General features: G+C 34.6%; 1 protein-coding gene, 1 long non-coding RNA gene and 1 pseudogene across 4 annotated transcripts; 1 reads left to right on the top strand and 2 right to left on the bottom strand.

Moving 5' to 3' along the window:
- Positions 1-5,658: 5,658 nt before the first annotated feature.
- On the top strand, positions 5,659-12,889 carry LOC145596235 (E3 ubiquitin-protein ligase APD2-like). 2 transcript variants are annotated; one of them, XM_081652625.1, is made up of 10 exons: positions 5,659-6,070; positions 7,709-7,815; positions 7,985-8,110; positions 8,293-8,383; positions 8,693-8,767; positions 8,887-8,969; positions 10,143-10,289; positions 10,896-10,962; positions 11,331-11,637; positions 12,270-12,889. In XM_081652625.1, the coding sequence occupies exons 1-10, from the start codon at positions 5,788-5,790 to the stop codon at positions 12,343-12,345; spliced, it is 1,362 nt and encodes a 453-aa protein (XP_081508751.1). In that variant the 5' UTR covers positions 5,659-5,787; the 3' UTR covers positions 12,346-12,889. The 2 variants fall into 2 exon arrangements, with proteins under 2 accessions (XP_081508751.1, XP_081508750.1); XM_081652624.1 differs by having other exon boundaries at positions 5,660-6,070; positions 10,896-10,968.
- Positions 12,890-13,891: 1,002 nt separating this feature from the next.
- Positions 13,892-20,926, bottom strand: LOC145596261 (ATP-dependent DNA helicase Q-like 2; annotated as a pseudogene). The gene is made up of 10 exons (XR_014103123.1): positions 20,718-20,926; positions 19,094-19,314; positions 17,990-18,136; positions 17,680-17,922; positions 17,070-17,174; positions 16,855-16,959; positions 16,651-16,773; positions 16,464-16,552; positions 15,660-15,696; positions 13,892-15,569 (listed from the first exon to the last, which is right to left on the bottom strand). The product of XR_014103123.1 is annotated as an ATP-dependent DNA helicase Q-like 2 (transcript).
- A 1,383-nt stretch (positions 20,927-22,309) lies between these two features.
- Positions 22,310-25,119, bottom strand: LOC145596278 (uncharacterized). The gene is made up of 2 exons (XR_014103136.1): positions 24,836-25,119; positions 22,310-24,134 (listed from the first exon to the last, which is right to left on the bottom strand). It is a non-coding gene; the product is annotated as an uncharacterized LOC145596278 (long non-coding RNA).
- Between the last annotated feature and the right edge of the window lie 1,632 nt (positions 25,120-26,751).

A 26,751-nucleotide genomic window follows, 5' to 3' on the forward strand; every position in this document is an offset into this window, starting at 1 on the left:
ATGACATAGACTATGATGAGGAGGGGAGTGATAATGATGATGTTGAACTGAAGGAGGCTAGCGAGAAACTTAAGGTGGATGCACAGAATGAGTTCCAGTTCACTCAAGAAGTAGAGTCCCTTAATAGACTTGCATGTAGGTCAGGGGAGGGGAACATAGAGGTAAGTAGTGAAGATGGTGATGATTTAAGTTCTGACCTATATTCACCCCCCCCCAATCTGACAATGAGGAAGATTGTGGTTACCTCCTGCCTCAACCTTTGAAGACTAAAACAGTTAAACCAAAGTTCAACTTAAATAAACCAATAAGGGGAAGGGTAGAGGTGCAATCACCATTTTATCTTGGACAGGAATTTGAAGATGTTGTGGCACTGAGGTCAGCAATCACTTCTTACTGTATGAGTATAGGGAGAGATGTTCATTACATAAGAAATGCCAAGAACAGGATAGGTGCTAAGTGTAAAGGCAAAGATTGTCAATGGTATTTGTGGGCATCTCTTCAGGGAGGGAAAGGAACAATGACTGTCAAAACACACTTCTCACAACATAATTGTGGTAGGTTAGCTAAAGTTAGGAAGATCAGAGCATCATGGATTGCTAAACAGTATCATCCTAAGTTCAATGTCAACCCATACCTGAAGTGTCAAGAAATAGTTAATACTGTTTGAACTGAATGGGGTATCAAAATCTCATTGTGGATGGCTCTCAAGGCCAGGAGATTAGCACAGAAGCTAATATTGGGTGAATATAGGGAGCAGTACTCATTGTTACATAGATATGCCCAATAGATACTTAGGTCAAACCCTGATAATACAATCAAGTTCAAATTGAACAACAATGTATTTGAAAGGGTTTATGTCTGCTTCTCTGCCTTAAAAAAAGGGTTTCTCGCTGGGTGTAGACCATTTTTTGGGTTGGATGGATGTTTCTTGAAAGGTCCATTTGGTGGGCAGCTACTGGTGGCAGTGGGGAGGGATGGAAACAACCAAATGTTTCTAGTGGCTTGGGCTTGTGTGGAGGTTGAGAACACTGACACATGGACCTGGTTTCTGCAATTATTAGCTGATGATTTGGGTACTGTAGATGGTGGAGGCTACACCATTATGTATGATCAACAAAAGGGATTACTCAAGGTTGTGTTTGATATTTGGCCTTCTGCTAAGACAAGAGTCTGTGCCAGACATGTCAACTGTAATTTCAGACAAGTTTTTGGAGGGAGTTTGCAGTACAGACTAGGCTTTTGGATAATAGCTAAGTCAACAACAGAGAACAGATTCAACAGGAATATGGAAGAGTTTAGTAAGATTTCAGCTACTGCAGGGCTAGACTTGCTCAAGAGAAATTACATGAAATGGGTGAGGGCATTCTTCACACCCCAGTCCACTTGTGAAACCATTGATAACAACATGAATGAAGTTTTCAATGCTTACATTCTGTCTAGTAGGCATAAGCCTATTATAACCATGCTGGAGGACATAAGGGAAAGCTTGATGGAGAGGCTGCACAAAAAAAAGGGATTTCATTGCCAAAAAAGAGATCAATATTTGCCCTAGAATCCAAACAAGGTTAGAGAAATCAAAAATCAATGCTAGGGGTTGGTCTGCATTTTGGGATGGGCATTACTGTTATGGAGTGAGAGAGGGAGCTACACAAACAAGATATGTTGTTAGCTTATTAGACAAAACTTGTAGCTGCAATGCATGGCAACTAAGTGGTGTGCCATGCCATCATGCTGTGGCAGCTATATGGAAGGCAGTGGAGCATCCTGAGCACTATGTGTCTGAGTGGTTCAGCAAAGAGACCTATCTAAAGGCATATTAGTACCCTTTAGAGCCATTGAATGGTCCTCAACAATGGCCTGAATCACCTTATGCACCAATTGTAGCACCAAAAGTGATATCCATAACCCGAACCGATAAATTCGGGTACCCGGATTTTCGGAACGGTTATCGGGTGTAACACCCTAGAAATTCCTTTTTTTTAAATTCCCATTCTACCCTTTAAAAACACGATTTAGGAATAACTAAGACATTACCGCCACCGTGAAAACGGCTAAGGCAATTATCAAAGATACACAGCGGAAGACTCAAAATTAAAAACCGATTAAGCAAGTCAACTCAAAAGTCAACCAAACGAAAATAAAGTTTAAAACCAAACAAACAAAGTTAAATAAAATCAAACTACAACTTGGAACCATTAAAGGCCCTTATTCAAAAACCGTTCCAAAACCAAACCTTTGTGTTAGTCCACATAAAATATGTCATAAATAAATAAAGCATAAAACACCTTGTAACCTAATGAAAACTAGTAAGATTCACTCTTCACTCATGCCCCATCATGATCATGCTTCAATACCTGAAAAGTTTATCTCTACTTGTTTCCACTACTCTCCATTAGAAATGGGTCATCATAGGGCCAAGGTAAAGACATGGCCAAATACACAAACACACACACAATCAGCAAAGCTGAGTACATAAGCGTAAATTAGCCACACTAACATGCTTTCACCTATCAACACACACTTACCTCATTGCACCTGTTCACAAGCATACACACCAATCAACAAGACACAATGACTAGACACTAATTAATTCATTTTGCATTGATTACGCATCGAACGGGTTTCCACCTATTAACCTCCCCCAAATAAATTTGAGGTTAACTGGCACGGGAGCTAACCGTACCAGCGACAAAACCACACAAAGGTGGTGGAATTCCTGCGCATAATAATAAATAATAAAAAAAGGAATATACAGCGTCCTGTACTCCATTGGAAGTTATGGTTAAATATAAAACCCCATAACTCCCCCCATTGTTCATACTCAAGGTATATACGTTCCAAGAGTTTTGGTGCGTAATCTCTTTCACTTTACGTTATTTACAGATTATTAGACTTGGTGATGACTCTCAAAGCATAATAAGTCAATCAACAATAATTATACAATCAAACAAACATACCAATTTAATTCTTGAATAATTAGTGACCACATATTATTTATTGTTGAACCCTTTTTAATTATACCTCAGTGTCAAAGACACCTTAAACGCATAATGCGCCAAAAATCCTATCCCTCGGTGTTAAAAACACCTTAAGTGCACAAAGGCACCAACACACTATTTATTCCTTGTGTACATAGACACTTATATAGCTCCTTCCTCATGCTTAAAGCATCAATAAAAATTATTTGAACCATAATAAAATTCCCTTTCAATATTCCAAACATAATTAAACATGTAGTTTAATTAATCATGCCTTCTAACATGCCATAAATAAAAATGTGGTTCAAACACAACATGCCCAAAATATAATTTTCCAAATCCATAACCATCACAAATAATTCATGCTTCACAATTCAATCACAACCACCATAAATTCTCAATTCCATACATAAACCTTAGCATGATACTACTTGTCATTGATTGAAATCAAACCTAACATGATTCTACATCATCAAAATATGCTAAGTACGCGTACGTACCTCAAATAAGCCCTTAAAGTAGCCGATTACACTACAACAATTCCCGAACCAAGTCTCCTACTTAAAGGGACAATAATATTATATTAATTACCCTTGTATACACAATTTCCAGCAACTTAAACTCACTTTAAATAATTTATAATAATCTGAAAATTATTTAAAAACCCCTAATTAAACTCCTTTTTAATGGATACTCACACCCTTTTATTCTAAATCACAATTATACTACTTTAAATAAAATTCCAACATTTTAAACTAATCAAAAAATCCTTTAAAACTTCATCAAAATACATCTTTATACTTAAACTAGTTTTGTGCCCCGTGCGATGCCCGAGTTGTTTATTGAATTATAAAATAAATTTTTAATCTTTATACGATTTGCTAGATTGTGAAGTATATTATTCTAACCGATTAGTATATATTATAAATGTATGTTTTACGCTTTGAACTATTTCCTTTGCCTAAAAAATATTATGATACAAAAATAATTTATTAATTTTTAAGAATTATAATCTAATAATTTTTTTAATAAAATTATAATTGAATTTGTACATTTGAAATATTGGTATTTTATTGAAAATAAAACTAATTTTATCCTAAAATTATATCCAAATAGAATTCTAAATTAACTTTTTTTTATCTTATGAGGTCTATTTAAATCTATCCAACGTGGCGCGACACTTGGCAAAAAGCAAAAAGTTGGAACGCCAAGTGTCGCTGTCTCGTCACCTGGCTAAAAGTTTAGCTTCATATATTAAACTAATTTTATCCTATAATTCTATCCAAATATAATTCTAAATTAACTTTTTTATTTATCTTATAAGGTCTATTTAAATCTATTCAACGTGGCGCGACACGTGGCAAAAAGTTAGAACGCCAAGTGTCGCAGCCTCGTGACCTGGCTAAAAGTTTAGCTTTATATATTAGTTATATGATTATCCATAGAAACATTAAATTATCTCTTACCCCTTTTAAACTCAAAGATAAAATTTAAAGCATAAAAAAAAAACTTCGTTAAAAATCAAAAACTGCTCGAAAATCGTATTTAGAGGCTGAATTTGGCCACGAGAGGGTATACTAGACCTGCAACGGTAAGCTAAAACCCCCCATTTGTATTTACTGTAACTACAAACAACAACCATTGATCAACTAAATAATTAAGCTTTTATTGATAATTGTTGCAGCCAATTCATACATCACAGCCAAGTCAGCCACAATCCAACTAAGGATCAACTACTACAACAGTGCGCATGTTCTAACCAGGTTTTTTTTTCTTAACAATCACTAATTCAATTGCACATATACATTACAGCAATAACAATAGGAATTTCCTTGCAGAGACTGAAGAACAATTTTGAAGAAATGAAGGCTTTCTGATGGCTTCATGTGGCAGCTAATATGAATTTTTTGTTTTTATTTTTAAATTCAACGGCTAGTTGAATATATGAAGCAGCCTCATCAATTTTTGGGAATTTAGTATTTTTGTTTAAAATATTTGGAATACTTTTATATGCTTAAATTAATCAAGGTACTCACTTATTTGAAACGTTTTTCAAGGAGGGGACTAACTTTTTTTGCCAAATAATTGAATGAGGGGACTGACTTTTTTCCGGTGAGTTTATGTTGAGTTAATTAGCCGGAAACTTAACTAGAGTACCCAAAAGGTGAAAAAAAAGTGGGAGTACCCAAAAGGTGAAAAAATTAAAATGTTAGTACCCAACATTATACTTAACTCATTCATAACAACACATTTGTAGATATTTTTTCTTAAATTATTTCTTCAGAAAATAAAAAATCAATGAATAATGACAGAGTTGAATTACATAAAAATATCAATATAATAAGGGTAATGCTATATGTAGCCCTTAGGGCTATATATAAGCATTAAATATACTCTTGAAAATTGAAAAAAATTAGAAATTCATGATAAAAACACGCGTAAATCAGTGTAATTAATGTTTATATTTTCATGATTTTTAACTTTTTACGATTTCAAGTGTAAATTTAATGTTTATGTGTAGCCCTAAAGACTATGTATAACATTAACCATATAATAATTCCATAAAAATAGCATTAAAAATAAATATCATAATGATAATTAAATTATCCAATTACCTGCCGCCTTATTAGTTGACATTGACATCAACTACCACTCCTCCTTTTCTCATCCCAATCTCAATAGAAGACCACCGAAGAACTTCCCACCAACACGCAAAAAGTCTTCTTCTTTCTTCTTCCATTTCCTCTTAAATCGCCCCCCCTTTTCTTCCAATTTTCTCTCTCCTAGGGTTTATAATTTACCCCCTTTAATGGCGGCGACATCCTCGTCCTCGTTGTCTCCGCCTCCGTCGGCGGACGAAGGTCCGTCGACTTCCTCGGCGACGTCGTCCGGATTTCCGACGACGTTGCCGGAAGTTTTTTCCGATGAGGAGAGAGAAGTGGAGTCCTCGCCGGAGCTTATTCGGCAGCAATCGAGTATGTCGTATCGTGTTCGGCCTGTTCAGCGTCGGTTGTCGTCGCCGGCGATGGAGGACCCGCCTGGTGATGATACTTTGTCTTGCGTTATCGTTATTCTAACTTTTTGGTTCTTTGGTAATTCCTTTATTCCTTTATTCCTTTATTTTGTTATTTTTTGATTAGTTGGTTTTTTTGATGTTGTTGATTGTGTTGTTTTTGTGTGTAATTTGTTAAATTTCAATTGCGATTTTTGAATGTTGTCTTGCTGATATTTTTTTGAAGCATTGCATTGCTGAGCAATGGCAATTTAGCTCGTAATCCCCGGAAAATTTAATCGATTTGGGTTGACTATTAATTTTGTTTAGAACAGGGTAAAAAATATGGGATATCAATTAGAAATGAGTGAAAAAATCAGCCAAGACTATATGTTCTTGAAAAATTTGAAGGGCTAGTCGCCTAGTCGAGGAATCCTGTTTTAAGGCCATGAATTAGATGAAGTTTTCATGTATCAAACTAGAGTAGGAGAGTGTAGGACTTTTACAAAACTTATAATCAGGCCAACTAGGATTCTGTAGATGCATCTTGTCAATCAGAAGTGTGTAAAGCTGTGAGCTATAATAAGTCTGTATTGACCCCGCTTGTGGACCTGTGGGCCCTGGGATGCCTTTGCTTTCCAGGCATATGGATAGTCTCACTTGGACATAAGATGTATGATTAAACTGCCTTTTCTTGTCAGCCATATGAATTGGGCTCACTTGGATGTAAGAGCTATAATTAAATTGCTGTTGCTTGCTAGACGTACAAAGCAGGCTCATCAAGAGGGCTATGATTCCATTTGTTTTGAAAGAGGTATGAGTGTATGACAGGTGGAAAAGAGTTTTTGATAGACTATTTTAAGTTGCTCTTGAGGGTGAATTGGTGGTGCAGTTGGATAGAAAGAAATTAATGTAGTTTGAGAGTATACCCACCTTTTGTCAAGGTTTAGAGGTCCCCCTCCAGGATTTTGTATAGTTGGAGTCAAGAATAGGCTATGTTATTTAATGTTTGATAGTTCAATGGCATACCTTTTTGTCCTTTGCCCTCCTTTGGTACATAGATGGCATGCCCTTGTCATTATATTACTTCTGCAGTCCCTAAATTCATTTCCCGTTTGCTTTTTTGTGCAGATTTCATGACACATATTTGACCATCAGTCTTCTTAATTACCTATTGATGAACTCATAAAAGTTATAAAAAGTTGATAGTTTGATTGTATACACGAGATAAATCTTACAAGATCCTACGTCCCCCTCTTCCCCACCCAAATTGTACTAGCAAGAATTTATGGGCAAATTAAAATTGACTTTTTGAAAAGCAAATGGGAAATGTATTTAGGGGGTAAGGGAGTATGTCTCACTATAATTTGCCAAAACTAAAATTGCTTTGCATTTCCATTGCTAGAAGCATAGTTTTTTTTGTTGATGCAATTTTTTAAGACTAGGTTTGCCTGATAATCTCCAAACCTCCCTTACATTACTTAAATTTTTTCATGATGAATGAACAGCTTTAGAGTAAATCAATGCAGGCATGGTCAGCTGTTTCTAGATTTTGTGTCAAAATTTTTTAATCTGTTTTTGATGCACATTTCCACATCTTTTAATCTGTGTTTGTATCTGTTGCCAATATTTCCTTTTGTTTTGAGGAGGTTGCATTCAATCATGCAGACTGAAATTCACAACACCTGGTTTTATTTTATCTCATATGCCAATTGACTAAACGTCATCTTTCTTGCAGTGTCTATGACACTCATTATGGGTATTTTTGGATCGGAAAATTTACAAATTGGCCCATATAGCTCCATTCTGTTACGGGCTAACCCCTTATTTGTACATACTGTAAAGGTAAACATACATACAGAAGTGCATTTCTATATTGAAAAGAGATCTTATAGCTTTTCTATTTTTATTTTTGTCTCCCATGGGATGACTTCTGAATTCTGCTCAAGTGCATGCTCTGCAGAAATGGAGCTACTTTTTTGTCCTTATGATTTTTATGTTTCTGTATTATTAGGTGGAAACATCAAAGCATATGAAGGTTGCTCCTGTGCTTTATGGGTTCTATGAAAATCCTCCACTAGAGATCACTAAGATCTGGTCTGAATCTGTGAATGCTTCTATTAAACCGGAGTCTCACAAGGCATGGCCCCCCTCTTTTTATTTTATTTTTCCTCATGTGATTTAGTCCATTCTTCAACTTTTTGATACGACCATTATTCGAGCTCCCCTCATCATTCTTTTAAGTTTTGGCTGTATTCTGCTACGTTTGAGTTTTGGACTGACTTTATAATTTGCTTTGTTTTCTTTCATTCAACTCTCTAGGAATGGATATATTACTTGAATAAGGGGTCTCAGATCAATATATCGTACAATGTGGAAAGCTCATCTTCTTTGTTGCTCATAGTAGCAAAAGGTATGCTTATATTTTCTGATGTTTATTTCATCTGGATTTTGCCAGAAGAAATTTTCTGCATTTATACCCGTCGTTATCTTTGCAGTTCACTTTCTCATTTTTTTAGTCTGGGTTATTCTGAGAGGAAATTTGTGGGGAAAAAAAAAGTTTAGGAGAGGTATTGGCGGGAGTGGGTTAGAAGCTCCTTGAAGGGAGATACTATTTAGTTAGGATAAATATCAGGGCATCACACCTTAAGATAGGGAAAGAGAAAATGTGTTTGGGTAGAGAAGGCATAAAAGATTCAATTATTGATCTCTTATGTTTCAGGGATTGAAGGACTTGCTGAGTGGTTGGAGGATCCGTCATATTCAGATGGTACTTTGTCATGGAATGTCATACGTGGTAAGATTTGGTTTTGCTTATATCTGTTTAAGTTTCCACATGCACTTACAAATCTGTATGGTTTAACCTTGACTTGCAAGTTGAAGCTAGTCTTATGTTGACCAGCTCTTGTATTTCAGGAAGTGGTTCTATCACGCAGGATATATTAAGATCTTACGACTATTATGTTGCTGTTGGAAATCTTAACTCTGAGGATGTGGAGGTATTTTTTTTCCCCCTATTAATCTACTCTAAGAGAACATGTCCTTTTCTCTATTGTTAGACATGGATTTTGTTGTCTTGCTGCTGTAGAATTTTTTATATTTTCATCTAAATAGGCTTAAATCTATGATAGTTTACATTGTTCTTAAATGCCTTGATTTGTAAGTCATTTGAGTGTATCCATTGAATACTAAGAGATTTGCTTTAACAACCTTAGCAATGTCATTCTGCCTTGCCAGTTGAGAAAGGCAGTATACTATACTGAAGCTTCACTTTTTTTATGTGACAAAATGCTGGTTTACTTTCTCAAAGGAGAGAATGCAGTCATTGTTTGAAAAGTTTAATCACTGACCTAATTTGTCTCCATATTCATACCCAAAGGCCTAAGCATAGGGCTCGTTTGGTATCGTTGACTTCATTGTTAGTTTCTAGTTATCGGTATTAAGAAATTACAATTCATGTGATATAGGCTGTGTACTGAAACGTAGTCATACTTATACTAATCATGTTAATTTTGAAAACGACAACAAAAAAGTGGAAACTATTTTTCCGGTTTCCATATTTTTTGTGAAATTGGAAGTACAAACAATAACGAACAAGCCCTTAGATATTTAAAATCACAAACCAAATTCCCGTGTCATGAAATTTCCCAACAATCAATGAGGGTCAAATGTTCACATACTAATAATCCTTTTGCTTAAGTATGAAGAATAGGTTAAAAACTTATTCTGTGCACCTTTTGTATGAAGGGGATTTTAAATGCCAATAGTGTTCCAAATTGATGCACATCCACTCTCAATCGTTAGATCTCTCCTAATCCAATGGGCCCACATTGGTTATTGTGACACTGTGAGTGAAAATTTGTACAAGGAGTTTGGAGTAATCTCAACATTATTAGATAATTTAGGTAGTCTTAATACAGTACTATGCTCAACTAGAAGTCATGCCAGATACATATTGTACTAGGGAATGCCTGAAATCAAAATGTCAGAATATGTTTTGTATCTTGTCCTTACTAATTGAAAGAATTACTGCTAGTTCTTGGCACATACATACAAGCAAACATTCATCTTGGCTTTGGTTTTAATGTTCCCACTGTATGCGATGATTTTCTCTTTCACTTTTTGAGTAATGTTGACGTTATGAATTGCTTTGCTGTCATTTTTCTAAACAGGTCGAACTGAATCTCACAATACTATCTTCCATGCATAACACTGAATTTTCGTACTACAAGTGTAATTTGACTCAAGGTTGGTGCAATTTGAAGATTCCTTTCCCAGGTGGAAATGCTGCTTTGTTGACTACTCCAGGACCATTAGAGGTGAGGGCTTATTTTGTTAGTTGTAGTTATGTCTATGCAAGGGAGGGACACTGTCTTTGAGTAGCTTTCCTCTCTATTATCCTTCTATTATTAATAGGTGTTCATGCTTATATCACTCATTGTTTAGACGGCCGATTTAAGGAGTGCAATGCCAACTGCTGAGAATATTTAACAGGCAAGTAAATCATGTCAATTGTGGAAATAGTAACTGTCTAACAGAAAGTTAATGGGAACATTAGTAATATCAATAACTATAGTAACTACAGTAAGAAACATCTTCCCAATACTAATATGCACATGTATTCAATTTTACTCAGCCTAAACCCTCTAGATTCTTAGTTTTGTCTCAACTCTACATTACTCCAACTTAGAATTAATTGGAGTTGGCAGGAATAAAATATGCTCCATGAACCCGACTCTAGAAAAATACCTCTAGATACTTTGGCAAGTTCGCTTCTCCTTTATAGGCCTTGAATTTAACAAGCTGTATTCACAGCATGCATTTTTGGATTGTGTTGATTGTCACGTTGATGTAAGATTTTTCATGGAATAGTGACCTATAAGCTAATTAATTTATATTTTCTGTTCATATGGGTATGCTTGCAGGGTGTTGAAAACAACAGAGAGTATGTCAAACTGTCTTATGAACCGCGCTGGATGACTTATTTTCTTGGTATAGGTAGAATTCATCTTTTTCTTCAGTTGTCATACTAGAGATTGCTATGTGCTATGAGAATATGCTGACACTAAATTGTATAATAAAAGATAAATTTGACTATTTGTTCTGTTGGCCTTTTCATTCGTAAATAATAATTGAAAATGTGAAGTTTAGAAAATTATATATCCTTTAATTTAGGATCATTGTTCATAAACCAAAAGAAAGGAATGTCCTTTTCTTTTATATATAATAATTGAAAATTTGTTTAGAAAATTATAGCTTTTGAATATCCTTTGAGGATTATTGTTCATAAACCAAAAAAAGAAACGTTGTAAATTAGTATTGCTGGAGTAAATCATAAATTCTGGTGCTTGTAATTGCAGGTGGGATGACTTCGATCATGTTATGGGCATTCAACTTCTTGAATAGAATCAGACGTAACATGGAAGAATCTACAGAAAGCCAATCAGGTGACTTGGGATCAGAGAGAGCTCCCTTGTTGTCTCAGAAAGATGATGAAATCTCTAGCTTGGGTTCTTCATATGATTCTGGTTCACAAAATGATGAGGAAGCCCAAGAGGACTTGGAAGAAGGATGTCGGCGACTGTGTGTTATTTGTTTTGATGCACCTAAAGATTGCTTTTTCATTCCTTGTGGCCACTGTGCCACTTGTTTTACTTGTGGGATAAGGTATATGCTCGTTTTTCTATGTTTTCCTGTTTGCTTTACTACATTTTTTGTGCTTATTGGAAAAGGTAAAGGGCTAACAAGAGACTGAGTGGGCTGGGAAGCCGGACCATTTTTTAATATTGTTCTGTGATCTTAGTTGTAAGCAATGAGCTAATTGGAGACTTCGCAAATCTAGGAGCCTGTTAGCCATTTATCTGTGTTTGTGTTATTAAGTTAGTAAGCGGTCAGATAATGGAAGCTGAGCAGCTTATGAAGACACAGATATAATAAAGAAAATTATAATTTGGATGATAATTATATTAGTTGTACTTGGTACGTCCTATATTTACGTCTCTAGAGTCGATAAAAAGGTGGAATGGCTAATTTGAGCTTCACCAACCGTATAGGTTTAATTTGTGAATGCAAGATTTTTGTGAGAACAGGGGTGGGAGGTTTTTTTTTTTTTTTTTTTTTTTTTTTGGTGGGGGGGGGGGGGGGGGGGGGGGGGAGTTTACAGTAAGGGCAATACTCGTTACTATGATCTCATTGCATTTTCATCTTTTGCTAGGTATATTTATTGGATATGTGCTAGCTATCTGATTGATTTCCATTAAGAAAATGAATTTTATTCCGTGCTTTGTCCATTTTCTCAGAATCGCTGAAATTGCCGGTACTTGCCCTATTTGTCGACGGAAGATGAAAAAAGTTAGAAGAATATACACCGTCTGATGTTATCAGTAACATACAATCTCTCAGTTCTCCATCTCTATATCGCTCTCTCTGTGGAGGGTTGTAGCTGGCCAGTTTGAGAGCTGATGTTTTTAGCCTCTTACATTGCCATCGATTGGGAATGCATCAATTACTTATATAGGGCACTCTTGGGTGAATGGTCAAGCCTTCGTATTTTTTCTGGGTTAACCATTTACCGTATCTGTACTATGTCATTGTAGTCCAGATATGAACAGATACATGTAAATCATTGTTGGGGTCACTAGGCAGGGTGAAGAATACAACTGCTTTTCAGTTGGCTCTCTGGATAGTCTAACGTTCACCAACTTCCCTCCTGTAATTTTCTCTCCTCTTGTGTACAGACCTGGATAGTAATTATTGTATATGTCAAAAATTCAAAATGTATGCTCTTGTAATATCTCATTGTTAAACGATAGTAGAATTGAGGCATGTCTTGAAAAAAACATTCAAGGAGTTGCAAAGTGTAATGACAAACAATTTTACATTAAGAGACTGCCCTAACTAGACATTAATCGCTGCAAAATTGTTGATGGGTGAGTAATGGTTCTAATCGGAATAGGAGCTGGATCTACGGTTTTGATTCCAGGTGATTACACAAGGGTTATAACTATTTTACATTTTTACCTGACTATTTTTTTTTTTTTTTTTTTTTTACTATTTTACATTTTTACGTGCCCTGACTAGTTTTTTTTTTTTTTGTTTTTTTGTTGTTGTTGTTGTTAAACACCACTCTCAAATATCTGAGTAACGCCCACAAGATAAAACTAAATTTATGAACTTACCCTTATTTATAAATGAATACTATCATCTCCAATCACTTTCACCAATTCATATTCAGCCATTGAAGGAGAGATAAAATTAAAGGTATCAATCTATCATATACACCACCACTGGTCAACCACCACCATCTCCTTTCTTTACAAATCACCACCATCCACACTACAAAAATATCACAAAGTGTAGATCTACGCATCACCATCACGTGAAAATATTGAGGAAGGACAAGGGATCGGAAGAATCTCGTTGAGAATGCCGACGCGTCAAATGTTTTTTTTTCTTTTTCTGTAATGGGCTAAAACGCCCAAGTTTTTCGAAATCTCTCGGTGAAAACGCCTAGAAATTTCGAATCTTTGACGGAGGTTCGAAATTTCTAGGCGTTTCATGTGGAATCGCCCAAAAGTTTGAACCACCATCCAAGATTCGAAATTTGTGGGCGTTTACTACTTGGTTGTGCGAAAAAAATGGAAGTTGGTGTATAGGAAATTTTGATAAAAATTTGTGTAATTGTGTGATTTTGTTTTTGTTAGCAATTTTCATGAGTGATTTCCATGAATAGGGTTAGAAAAGTTATAAATTCCAACAATATGCTAGTTTTTGTTAATATTTGCTACATACTGTCCATGTCACCATAAAAATCTGTTATTTTTTTGTAAGAAAAATAAAACAGCTAATTGAATAGAGTTAGTGTAAAACCGTTAATTGAATTAATGTTTTTTTTGTTCAAAAAATAAATAAATTAGTGCATGGTTTACTTACTTAAATCTCATATACACAAAACAAAATAATTGAAACTGCTTATTCTTAGCGGTAAATTAAGGGTTCATTTGACATCCTTATCGTTTTCTGTTTTTTGTTTTTCAAAATCATATACTTACTGAAAACTAGTATGTCATATAATGAATAAAAAAAATTAGTCAAACTTATTAAAATTATGATTATTTTGAAAACTGACAATAGAAAAAGGAAATCACATTTTTCTTGTTTTTTGTTTTTTGTTTTTTTTTTTTAAAAAAAGAATGTCCAACAAGCCCCGAATGAGCGGTTATATTGTGAACTAGTAAAAAAGAAAAAAAAAAGTTAGTTGATGACATGGACAATAGGTGGGGAATAGTTGCAAAAAGTAGCATAATATTGTAATTTATAACTTTTTCAATATTGAGAAAAATACAAAGTTAATTCAAGTTCACATGCATGTAGTCTTTAACCGGTTAATGCAAAGTAACCTACTACATTTTAAAGTACAACAATGCTAATATAGTAAAATTTCGCCTATAAAAGGGCAAGTTAATAAAAAATACGGAGTATATTTCTACTACACAATACTTCAATCTCTATTTTTCCTCTAAACAGTAGAGTTTTTAACATTCAACAACTTCTATGAAAATTACTCTAATTGTAAGTAATTAAAATTTCTCAATCAAATATATAAAGAGTATATTTTTTACTTTAACTAACTAAACTACTACTTTGTACCTCACCAAATAAAGGTGGGGGGAGGAGCATTTTTTTTTTTTTTTTTGGGGGGGGGGGGGTTAGGGGTGGGAGAGGGGTTTTCTAGGGTTTTTCGAAGGTAAGAGAAGGGGATTTTTAGGAAAAGAGGAATGGTACAAAGCAAAGGAGTGGGCAGTGGGACGACAAGTGGTGTGAGGCTAGGCCACCAGCCCACCATGGGTAGGGGCGGGGAAGCCAGGGAAGGTGGCTCGGCTTGTGGGGGTGATTTTTTTTTTTTTTTTTATAAAAAAATAAATTAAAAATGATCATATGTTAAAAAAATAAAACTAAAGGCCCGTTCACTTCACCCTATTTTTGCTGAAGTGAAATTATTTTTGGTGAACTAAAATTAATTTTAATGAACTTAAATTATTTTTACTGATCAGCTTAAGAAGCTTCCTCCATAACCCACTTCAGTTGTGCCCATTCTGCAGCTGTATTGGTGCCATATATGATTTACAATGGCCTCCAATGACCCTTGTAGGCTTCCTCCATAACCTACTCTAATTTTGATATTGGGTCCCAAATGATCCTTTAGAAGTGAATGGTAACCTACAAGATGGGTTAAACCAGGGTTGTTCCAAACCAAGTGTAGTTTATGATCCATGATATCTAGTATCACTCCTAAGGATATTAAGTCATTCTTAGCATCATCATGTGCCTGCTAAAATTACATATAAGTTGCCAGAGGGTTTGTTGTGAAAGTAAGGAGCAGACTTGATGATAATTTCTAGGAAAGAATACTTCAATATCAAGAAACTGAGAAATAGAGATGGGAATGGGATGCATACTATTCAGCAATGATTGTCTTCAAGCTTATCAAGAGACAATTAAGAAGGAAGAGGTCAACAACATAAGGAGCACATAGCAGTGTACACATAGTAATATCAATACGAACCATCAGGTTTGTTAATTCCCATGCCAAATGCCACCTGAAAGACACGATCACAGTGAAATAAGGCAGGCATTCACTCGATAAGTATAGATGATAAACAATTGAATTATTTTCGCTAGCATCTTACTGTCCCAACAATGACCTGTAATTTGCTATTGCTCCACCTGCATCGTGATAGAAATACCAACTTAGACTAAAATATGCCAATAATCACCAATTCTAGATCCATCACTTATTCATCAAAAACCATTAAAATAAAGACTACATATTTAATTAAATCAACCTAAATATCAAGGTTTGCAAAAAGACACTGTGAAAGTGAAGGGTGATCTGGCATACTCTTACCACACATTTATATTGCATCAATTGATATGTACATACAGAAAAGTGATGAGTCATAGAATGGATCGATGACAAGAAACGAAATAAAGGCAACAACAGTTCTCATTAAAAGGGAAACAAACCCAAAAGTAAAAGGCAAGAGTAATTAGAATCAACATCCAAAAAGATAACATATTCTCATGATCAAGAAGCAGCACAACATGTTATGAGTATACAAATTACTACTTTTAATTGAAAACTATCATTAAAAAAAGGACCCACTTAAACAACAAAGGTAAACAGAATCCACTTAAATCTACCTAAAGCTAGTATCATTACAAATGGATTACATGTAAAAAGGTCTGAAAAAATAGGTGTTTTGAAAACAATTTTGAGGTGTTAAGCGGCAAAGGTGACTATATAAAAGGAAGCTGTTAGCGAATCTTACAAAGCTAGTAATGGGGTGACAGCGAACATCAGTTTGTGAGCTGAGATAGTAAAATTTTAAAAATGGAAAGAATAGAAAAGGAAAATTTAACAAGAAAAAATAAAAGACAGAACAATGAATTGCTATGCTGCATGATTGATGCATAGAAAATTTAGACCATACCGCATGTGAACATTTTCACAGTCTCTAACTTCCATATCAGCATGGTAAAAATCAGCTTTAATTCTCTTTTCACGTAATTCCTTTGCAACCTATTTTCCAGAAAAAACAGAAAATTGTTAGAAACCAAAAAGGTTATAGTTCACAGTACGTAAACTATCTATTGTGGAAGGTAAGCCGTATAACTAACCTGCTCACATTCTTTCCTAGAGAAGCAGTAAACTATTCCTGATTCATTATTTGGATATGATCCACTGATAAAATCAGCAATTTCATCAACCACCACCTTTCCAACTGATGACTTCTCCCTCACCTGTGCAAGAAAATAGAAATAACCATTGGAAACTCTGGCATTCAGGCAAATAAGAAACAAAGCACTCATATGTCTACTAACCATATAAAACAAATTTGGCCTGTTCACACTGCTAACAAATGTTACACATTTTTGTATATGCAACATCTCCATCAGATCAAGTTGGACTTTCTTTGTAGCAGTTGCCTGAAAATAATAAGAGAAAAGATCAGGTTTAAAAACATAAAAATTAATATATCGGACACTTGATTCTTTAACAAAAACAACTTGGCAGAAAGAAAAAAAGGGCAGGATACCGTTAAAGCAATAACAGGAACTGTTGGAAATTGAGTCTTCAAGATACCAAGGTTCTTGTAGTCAGGACGGAAATCATGACCCCACTGACTGCAACAATGTGCCTCCTGCAAAAGAGTGACTTACTGACTCGTGCTAACAATTTCAGCTATAACAAGAATCATTGTCTATGGCAGCAATAAACACAGTTAGCCAAAAATTTTAGGATACATCAAACTTATAAGTCCCTACATTTAAAATTAATGAGAGCATAAAATAATGCAACACAGGAAAAAAAATCGAAAACTAAGCATTCAATGACAGATTGACAGCAGAAAAGTTGCATATTCTTGTATATGCCTCAGCAGACGACCACCATTCAAACATATTGATTTTTTTTATTTTATTTTCAATTTTTTATCTAGAGTCCACCAAGCAAATAATCGTCTTAACTTTATTGAACAGAGTACAATATAAGTTCTTTTTTGGTTAGGAAAGTGGGAGGGAGTTAAGTAAATTGTTGTAGTTCTTTTATAATGACGTATTAATTTGTTTACAGCACCAGGAACAAAGTGATTACCATACATCAAATGAGTTCCTACTCTCAAGGAGGAATTAGCAATTTCAACTCACATCTATTGCTATGAGCGAAAGACGGCCAGCATGGTGGCACTTTTCAAGCTTTGACATAAATCTTTTACTCTTAGATATCTTCTCTGGTGTGACATACAATATCTTGAGGTCTCCTTCATTCTTTTCAAGGGCCTTGTATATGAACTTCTCATCTTCCTTGCTAGTAGTTGAAGTCAACATGTATGCTGGAACACCTAAAGCAGTCAGACCCATCACCCGAAGCAAAAATTCAACATTTTATAGCTAGATTTGTTTGGTGGCAAACCAATGAATGCTTTGCTTCACGCAGCATTAGCATATATGGATATACCTGATCTTGGATTAAAGAAAGCAGAGGACTGACTACAAGGCAAACCCCATCACAAAGTACAGCTGGAAGTTGGTAACAGAGACTTTTGCCACCACCTGCAGCCATAATCACCAACACATCTCTACCACTCATGACTGCATTTATTATCTAGTAAAATTGAATTTACTGGGTCAGACCATGGCAGAAAAAAAAAAGTAGATTCCTGGATATAGTTCAACATGGAGAAAAATAAAGTCACAACAATGGGAAAATTCATTGCATAAATTTTCTTATAAATAAACTAAAATAAAAGAAAAATGCTGAAAAGCCTAAAATATAGGAAAAATCCACCACGACAAGTATTTTAACCCTCAAAAAAGTCAAAATCCCCAAAACATGAAGAGAACATATTACTTACATAGATTTAAATATTTAATACCTTTTTTGTAACACACCAATAAATAGCCAATAAAGCAAGAATCTAGATGTCCCCCCCCCCCCTCCTCTTTTTTTTTTTTTTTTTTTTTTTTTTTTTTTGTTTTGTGCGGGGTAGGGGGGGCTAAGCATCTGTTGTTGTTGTAGTATTCGGCCAGAATAGTATTTGAATTTTTAGGATAAAGATACTGAGCCCACACTAGCAATTCTTTCAACCCAAAACCCATTACCTGACCCTGATGCACACAATATCTCCTAACCAGCAACTGCACACAAATTAAACTCAACTTCAAAGTTTCCCAAAAGACCAGTTGATGTGACATACTGCCCATTAACTCTTTCACCACTTCCATGGACATAAATATGTTGCTCAAGTCAGCCATGATACTTCTGAAATTTTAGAAAGATTAAGATTAATCATTTGCTTTGTGAGAATCTATGAAAATAATTTAAACTGGACTTCACAGCCTAGAGACTAAATTCATCATGATGTTAAGCTAATGGATTCACAACATAAAAAGAGGACTCCAACAAATCAGGAAACCCTAAGGCTCAAGCTAAATAGACTATGCATTATCTCAACCCAATTAGACCTAATTTTGTCGACAAGAAGGCAAAATATACAACATTACTGATTTTAGAAAACTATGTTTCCTTTAGATTAGACAAACAAGTTGATAACGTATTTACCTCCCGTTGATTTGCACGATATGAAGAAATGCCAAAAATGTTTAGTCGGAGATCCTCAGCCTCAGAATCCCAACCAAAAGACCCTGACCAATCCTCTGGAGCTGTTGAGGCACCATCGTTACGGTGGCTACCTGATGCCTCACAATCTTCAAGGAGTGCCTTTAGTTCAGATTGTCAGGCATACAAATTTTCTTGTTGATCTAGCAGTAGCTTTATTTGATCTGCAGATCCATGCAAAATTGTAAACAGGTATTACCATACCAAATTAGATGACTTATACTCAGGTATCCATTTCCTGTTTCGAAGAAGGTTTTTTTTATTTTTTTATTTTATTTTATTTTTTTCCACTTTTGAAGATAGAATTTGGGTTGTAGGTCAACATATATTGACAATCCATATTAAATAAGTAGAGCATACGTAATTGCTATTCTATGTAACAAGCACTTTCTTATATTTGTGATGTATTAAAAATCAAGGTTCGGACTTGTAAATTGAAGGTGAAAAGTGTTTATGAGGGAGCGACGATCTTCTGGCAGGCTTAAAGCAACTGACACTGGCAGTTAGAAAAGTTAACAGAACAGCATTATAAAAGACTGCCAAACAAAAATTTCAAACCACAAGGCCACAAAACAATAGCCCCGATAAGCTAATATTACAAAATTCAAATCAAGAACAAGATGGACAAGGATAGACTACAAGAAATTAGACGGAGGAGTCAAATGGGATTCTTTTTCCCCTATGGAATATATAGCGTCACTGTAATTCTCAATTTCTCCTTTTTACATTTTGAAAACAGCTCGATACACTGCTTCGGTCTCTAGCCAGTGCTGAAGGCCTCTCTACGATATATAAAAACCAAACTTTTCCAAAACCAATTTCTAAAAACAAACTCTAGGAGTCTTCAAACAGTACATCATCATACAAGCAGTTAGATAAGTAACACAATGCCTTTTGTTAGGCCCTTCCTCTTAGGTTACCAAACAAAAAACATCATGATTACCCTAGCCATTGTTACTCTCTCCAATTCTTATTATCTGTCCATTTACCCAGCCTTTCTTATCAGGCACACTTCAAAATCAATTAGCAACACTATATAAGACGTCATTTCAATACCGGATGCGATACTACTCACCAATTTTAAATACCAATGCGATAACTAACAAATAGTAAACTTAGTATTAATATTAGAACTTGGCTCTTACTGCTGCTCTTTGTTATTTACATGTTAAAGTTCTTGGAATTAGTCCATATATATATAAACACATCAAATGAGCTAAATTTCGAATTTCAGAAATCATATCATACCCCAATTATTTAATGGGTGCTTTAAAAATGTTAATTTATACACTATTTGCAAACAATTGTACACACAGAAAAACCAGTCCCCCAAAACTAATTTGTATCAATTATCTAAGCTTCATTTACCCAAAAATCATCGTCTTCCTCAACTAAAATGTATTATTTCTTCACATTTTCTGGTTACGCAAAATTTGCCATGAAAGATGGAAATATTTATATAAAAAAATACCCAAATACTAATACTAAATTAGTAAATTACCCATAAATAAAATGCAAGATTATACTACAATTTAAAACCAGAAAAATAAACAAGAAAAGAAAAAACCTTGAACATCTTGAAGCTCGGCTTCCACATTCAGCAGCTCTTCCAGAACTTCATTGGTGCAGTCCATTTCCCAGAATTTTTGCTCTTCGTGTTTGTAAAATTTGTATTTCAACAAAATTTGTACTTTTGAATCAATTAAATTAACCCCCAGAAATCGTAATTGAAGAGACTACTGCCCAATTAAATTTGCGAATTCAATGAAAACTGGAGAAAATGTTATGTAATGTTAGCCCATTCTTTTCTTTTCTTTTAATTTTAAGATAAAATTGACTTTTTTTAATAGGAGGTCTTAAATTGGTAGGTTTTTTTTTTTTTTTTTTTTTTTTTTTTTTTTTTTTTTTTAAATAGTTGGTCTTAAAGGTTAAAATTACTGGAATTATAATCGAAAGTTCAATCCAACACAAAAGCATAACAAAATGGAGCAGTGTAAATGACCAATTCGTGGCTATTGTGAGTTGATGTGTAAGCTTGTATAAGTTGATAGTACTACTCGTGATTATATTGGGATAAATTTTTTTGACCGAATTATAAATCGTAATTTGTAACACTTCGTTTATTAATTCATATCTCCTATGATCCCACATATATAATCAAATGTACAAATTAAAATCACGGATCTAGATGGATTCGAACCACCAACCTCCCAAACATAATTTGGGCGCTCTTTTCATTTAGAGCTTATAGATCATGAATTCATGATGCACCTCACATAATACTAATACGTAGTATGAAATTCTAACCAAGACCTCAGCATCATGCTTTTTCTCATAAAAGACTATAGAACTGCACAACACAGTTTTTGTTTAAAACATATCTTGTACCCTAGTAGCTACGTTCATGAGTCCGCCCCGGTCTCACTCACTCCAGGAACTACAGCACTGATCGATTTCCCATGTTAGATTCTCAAGTTTTGGAAAACTCATAAGTGGTCAATGAACCATTTCGAGGCTACCCTAGCTCAAAAACAAAAAACATTGCGTGCTAAAATCATATCACATTGCAACTCAGCTAAATTGATTGCGATGAGCATCATCTTTTACTCCCAGGAAGTGTAACACAAAGGAACTTCAAATTTAATAATTACTAGTTTTGTGTCCGTGCGATGTCCGGATTGTTTATTGAATTTTAAGATTGCCCAAAAAAATATTATGATACAAAAAATAATTTATTAATTTTTAAGAATTATAATCTAATAATTTTTTTAATAAAATTATAATTGAATTTGTACATTTAAAATATTGGTATTTTATCAAAAATAAAACTAATTTTATCCTAAAATTCTATCCAAATAGCATTCTAAATTAACTTTTTTTTTTTATCTTATGAGGTTTATTTAAATCTATCCAACGTGGCGCGACACTTGGCGAAAAGTTAGAACGCCAAGTGTCGCAGCCTCGTAACCTGACTAAAAGTTTAGCTTTATATATTAGTTATATGATTCGAGTAATAAACACAAAAAAAAAAAAAAAAAAAAAAAAAAAAAAAAAAAAAAAAGAAGACAAAACTTAAGCAAATTCTAATCTATTAATCATATTGAGTATTAAATTGAATAATAAATAAAGGTAAGACTGGGAAAACATATCTTTGAGAAATAGTCACAATAAACAATCAATCAAGGAATTATTATTAATAGCCTAATAGGTGCACATCTCACTCTGACAACAGGTATTCAACATTGAACATTGAAGTTGTGACATTGGCAAAACACATCAAGCATCAATGAACCATATTTGATAGTGCCTCATTGCTAGGCGAACCATCCATGAAAATCTAACAAACAGCTAAACAGTTCAACTTGTGCAGATGAGATCCTCGGAATCAGAACAGCACCTTGCCCACACAGTGTAGAGTATCAGCAGTCTGACACATAAATGTACAAAACCTGTAGAAGAACATATAATACAAAAGTATACAAAGAGAATGATATAATTTATATTACACCACTAACTCCAAACACGATTCAACACTGTTGTTCTCAATAGACAGTAATGTAAAATGCAAACACAAGCAACAAAGAGCAGAATTAAAAAGAATAAAAAATTGCTCGCTGGTAATAGATTGTATAAATTAATTTGAGCATCAAGATGCCAACAGAATGCATAATAAATAAACTTACAATTTACTTCAAGGATTACGGTGGCATGAAGCTGTGAAAATAAATATTGACATGGTTGAGAGATTGCCAAATAGCCCCAAACAAAGTGGTTTCAAATACTTTAATCTGTATGGGGTAACTATGTACACATATATGATGGTTGGTGCAGTGTCCACATACGAGGATTGGTGCAGCATAAACATAACCGAGTATCGGTACAGAATACAATCTAGTGGAATATATGACCTATCTGTGCAGCTGGCAAGTGGTAATCACATCTATTTTGCAATACCCTCTACAAATTGCTTGGAAGTTGCTCAATCAGAGTAGCTTATTCAAGAACATAATTAGCTATTCTTTTGATAAATATAAATGCAATGACGGGAACTGTATGTAGCTTTCCACATAATGATCATGGAAGTTAACCTAAAGTTCGTAATGAATGTTTTGTATGGGTAAGTCAATGAAGAGATGTTCTACATGCTCGACATTCTGAACATAAATTAAGTTCTAAATAAGCAGAATTTCTCAATACTCCGTACAAGAATGTAGGACTCCCAATTTAGAAAGATTCAAAAAGCAGAGCTCTGTGCATGCAAAAAATTTCGAAGACAGCAATTGTAGGACAGCCTTGATGTCAAGGGACTAATGAAGAGTACTGACACCACCTTAACCTTCGCAGATAACATTGCAATCTAAATAGTACGAGTAATTAGAAAGGATTTTTGATAAATATGGAATTTGATAAATATACCTTGGCAAAATTGGATCTTGGCCAAATATGTTGTCCAACGAAATCATTTGAAGTGGCTTTGCTCGATGTTGGTGCAATAGCAGTGGAGTTTGATGGTTCAAGCGCATAGGGGTGCAGGGAAAGGGAGACAAATAAAGAAAAACAGACACAACACACACACGGTTGGGAGAGCCGGGAAAAACCCCGTGCCATCTCCCAACAAAACCACAAAAAAGATCTTTTATTAAGATTGATGACCTGCCAAGCAAGCGCACCCGACATGGCAAAGGTCGACTAACAAGACCAATTCACCAAAACAAGGAAAACACTCCATTCTCCCCAACAACCCCGACCATACGAAGTATACTACTAGTTTCCATCCACATAACATAAAACTCACCAATACCACATGTATTGAGAGTAATTTATCACAACTGTACAAATTATATGAACACACCATAAATTGGGCGAGCCTAACCGCAACGCAGCCATCTTCCTACACAGCCCTATCAGCCTGCTGAACTGTGCAGAACATCTGACAATCAATCAGGACCAAACCACTAGTCCAGACGTCAGCACTGCAAAAGTCCTGGTTCCAACAACCAATGTAGCAAAATTAAATCGATTGTATAAATATATCATGTTTATAAATTCGACTAGCCGAACAATCAAAGATGAATCAAGCTTCTTGCATCGCATGAAATCAATTTCATAGACGAACTTTAAATTTCAATTTCAAACCTATAAAGATTATATCTAATATTCATCACATGACAGATATAATCAATAGAACGAAAATAATAACCAATTTCACAGTTTTCCAACAATAGAGGCAGATTTATATATGCAACAATCAAAATCTTGAAATAATGGCGATGTAATCACATGCGAACAGCCAAAATAACCTAAATTCACATAGATATATTCAATCCAAACAGAAAAATTCACTTAAATTGACAGAAATATTCGTAAATTTCATTTAAATTAAACGAAAGAAATAATGTAAAAATTAAACTATTAAGCAATTTCTCCATCAAAAATTTAATGATCTTGAAAATTCAACGATCTTATTTAAAATTGATATGATTGAACAACAATAATCAAACAGATAAATAGATTCAAAGAAAGGCAGAGACAACCGATTCGAATCAAATTCAAATCTCTTACGACAAACGAATTATTAAATTCGACCAAAATCAAACAAAAACGCCGAAAAATTTCAAGAAATCATAATTATTGCATATAATTATAATTGAATTGAATAAATAAGATCGGATGATAGCTTAATACTTCCGTAATCAATCAAATCCGCAAAAAGGGAAGAATTAACGCGAATCGACGCGAATCAAATAAATCATTGAACAAAATAATCGATGAATTTGAAGAACGATTAATTGAATGATTCGAAGAACAAAAAATTGTTTGGAGAAATCTGATCGAAGAGAAGAAGACATGGTTAAGAGGAGAGAGAAAAGGAATCAGAAATCAGAGAACAGGTAAAAATATGAGATATATATAGGGGATCAAGAAAAGTAATGGACGATTGAGATTGCATGGTTAATAGGATGATCGGACGGTTGTACGTGCAGTTAGTTGCTTAGAAGGACTTGGTTTTAAGTTTGGCGGAAAAAGGGGTCTATTAATAGAGTGGATAGAGTTTGACGGTTGAATTAGGCCACGTCATTAGGGGTCAAATAGTATTTTTTTTTTTTTTTTAACACATAAAAGACGATAATATTAATTAATTAGAGTTTTACACATAAAAGGCACAACCTCATTCCGCTTTGCAAAATGTGAGGTTGTTAAAAAGCTTAAAATAGAAGACCATATACTAAGAAAAAAGATAATGACCTTGCTTCCTTAAAAACACAGTGCCCCTTCAAAAAGCAAAAAAACCAAGAGTTAAGATAACATCTAAACTATTACTAAGGCAACCAAGAAACAGATTACTCCTCGTCAGAATCTTCATCAGCATTCAGAGCAGCCACAGTAGCAAGCTCTATGTTGTAAATTGGCAGGATAGCTTCAGGGCAAGTAAGATGAAGACAGTGCCCAACACTCATAGCCAATCCTATCTGAGCCAATTCGTGAGCAACATCATTGTTGTTCCTTTTCACATGAAGGATTTCAAAGGTATCAAAATACTTGATATCCTCTTCAATGTCTTTCACTACTGCATCTAATTCATGGTGAAGAGTATTGCCTGCAGACTTGAGCATGATCCCTAGAGATAAAGCATCTACCTCCAATTCCACATCCTTCGCTTTGAGCTTCTTTACCATTGCAACACCTTCCCTAACAGCTAGCAATTCTGTTGCAAAAGCTGAAATTGCATTATACTTGCTTGAGAAACCCATGATCCAAGTACATCATCTCTTCTCACAACACCACCTCCAGCAGCTACATTGATGGCAGTCCAGGCTCCATCCGTATTGAGTTTTACCCAACCCTTTGGAGGTGGGCTCCAAGAATTCTGGACGAGAGAACTGCTTGAGGTATCAGTAACCTGTGCCTTACCCTGCATTATATGATTAGTACACTGATAATCCAAGATGAATCTACTAAACACAATTCGAGAATTAAACATCCTAAGATAAAAAAACAGCTATATTTCTTTGCTTCCATATGTGCCAAATAGCAATTGTGGAAGTCATTTTCCAGTGGCTATCCAAAGCTAGATTAAAATTAATCCACTCATACCAATTCAAAGTAAAGAAATTATGGAAGCTAAAATTAGCAGGCAGATGAACTTTTGCAAAAATATCTTTCCATAAAATAGCAAAAGAAAAGCAATCTCGAAAAAGATGTAAATGAGATTCATTGTACATATTGCATCTAGCACAAATAGGGGAAATAAAGGGCATAAAAATTGACAATTTTTCAGCCACAGGAAGGATAGAGTGAACAACATTCCATAAAAGCATTTTGTATTTTGAAGGCACAGTCAATTTCCAAAGAGATTTCCAGGAAGAGAAGTAATGAAAAGGATGGTAAGAAGGAGATATAAGAGCTTGGTAGGCAGATTTTATGGTAAACTTACCTGTTTTGGATAATGTCCAATGAATGAAGTCATCAAAATTGGAAACCTTAGAGATAGGAGTTGCTAAAATCTCAGAAATCAAGCAATCAGTTAACAAGTACTTAACTTCATCCAAGTTCCAAACCCCATCCTTTATGATATTACTTACAAACCAATGAGCCATATG

This window comes from Chenopodium album, chromosome 2 (assembly GCF_948465745.1).
Source record: "Chenopodium album chromosome 2, dcCheAlbu1.1, whole genome shotgun sequence".
Classification (NCBI taxonomy): Eukaryota; Viridiplantae; Streptophyta; class Magnoliopsida; order Caryophyllales; family Amaranthaceae; genus Chenopodium; species Chenopodium album.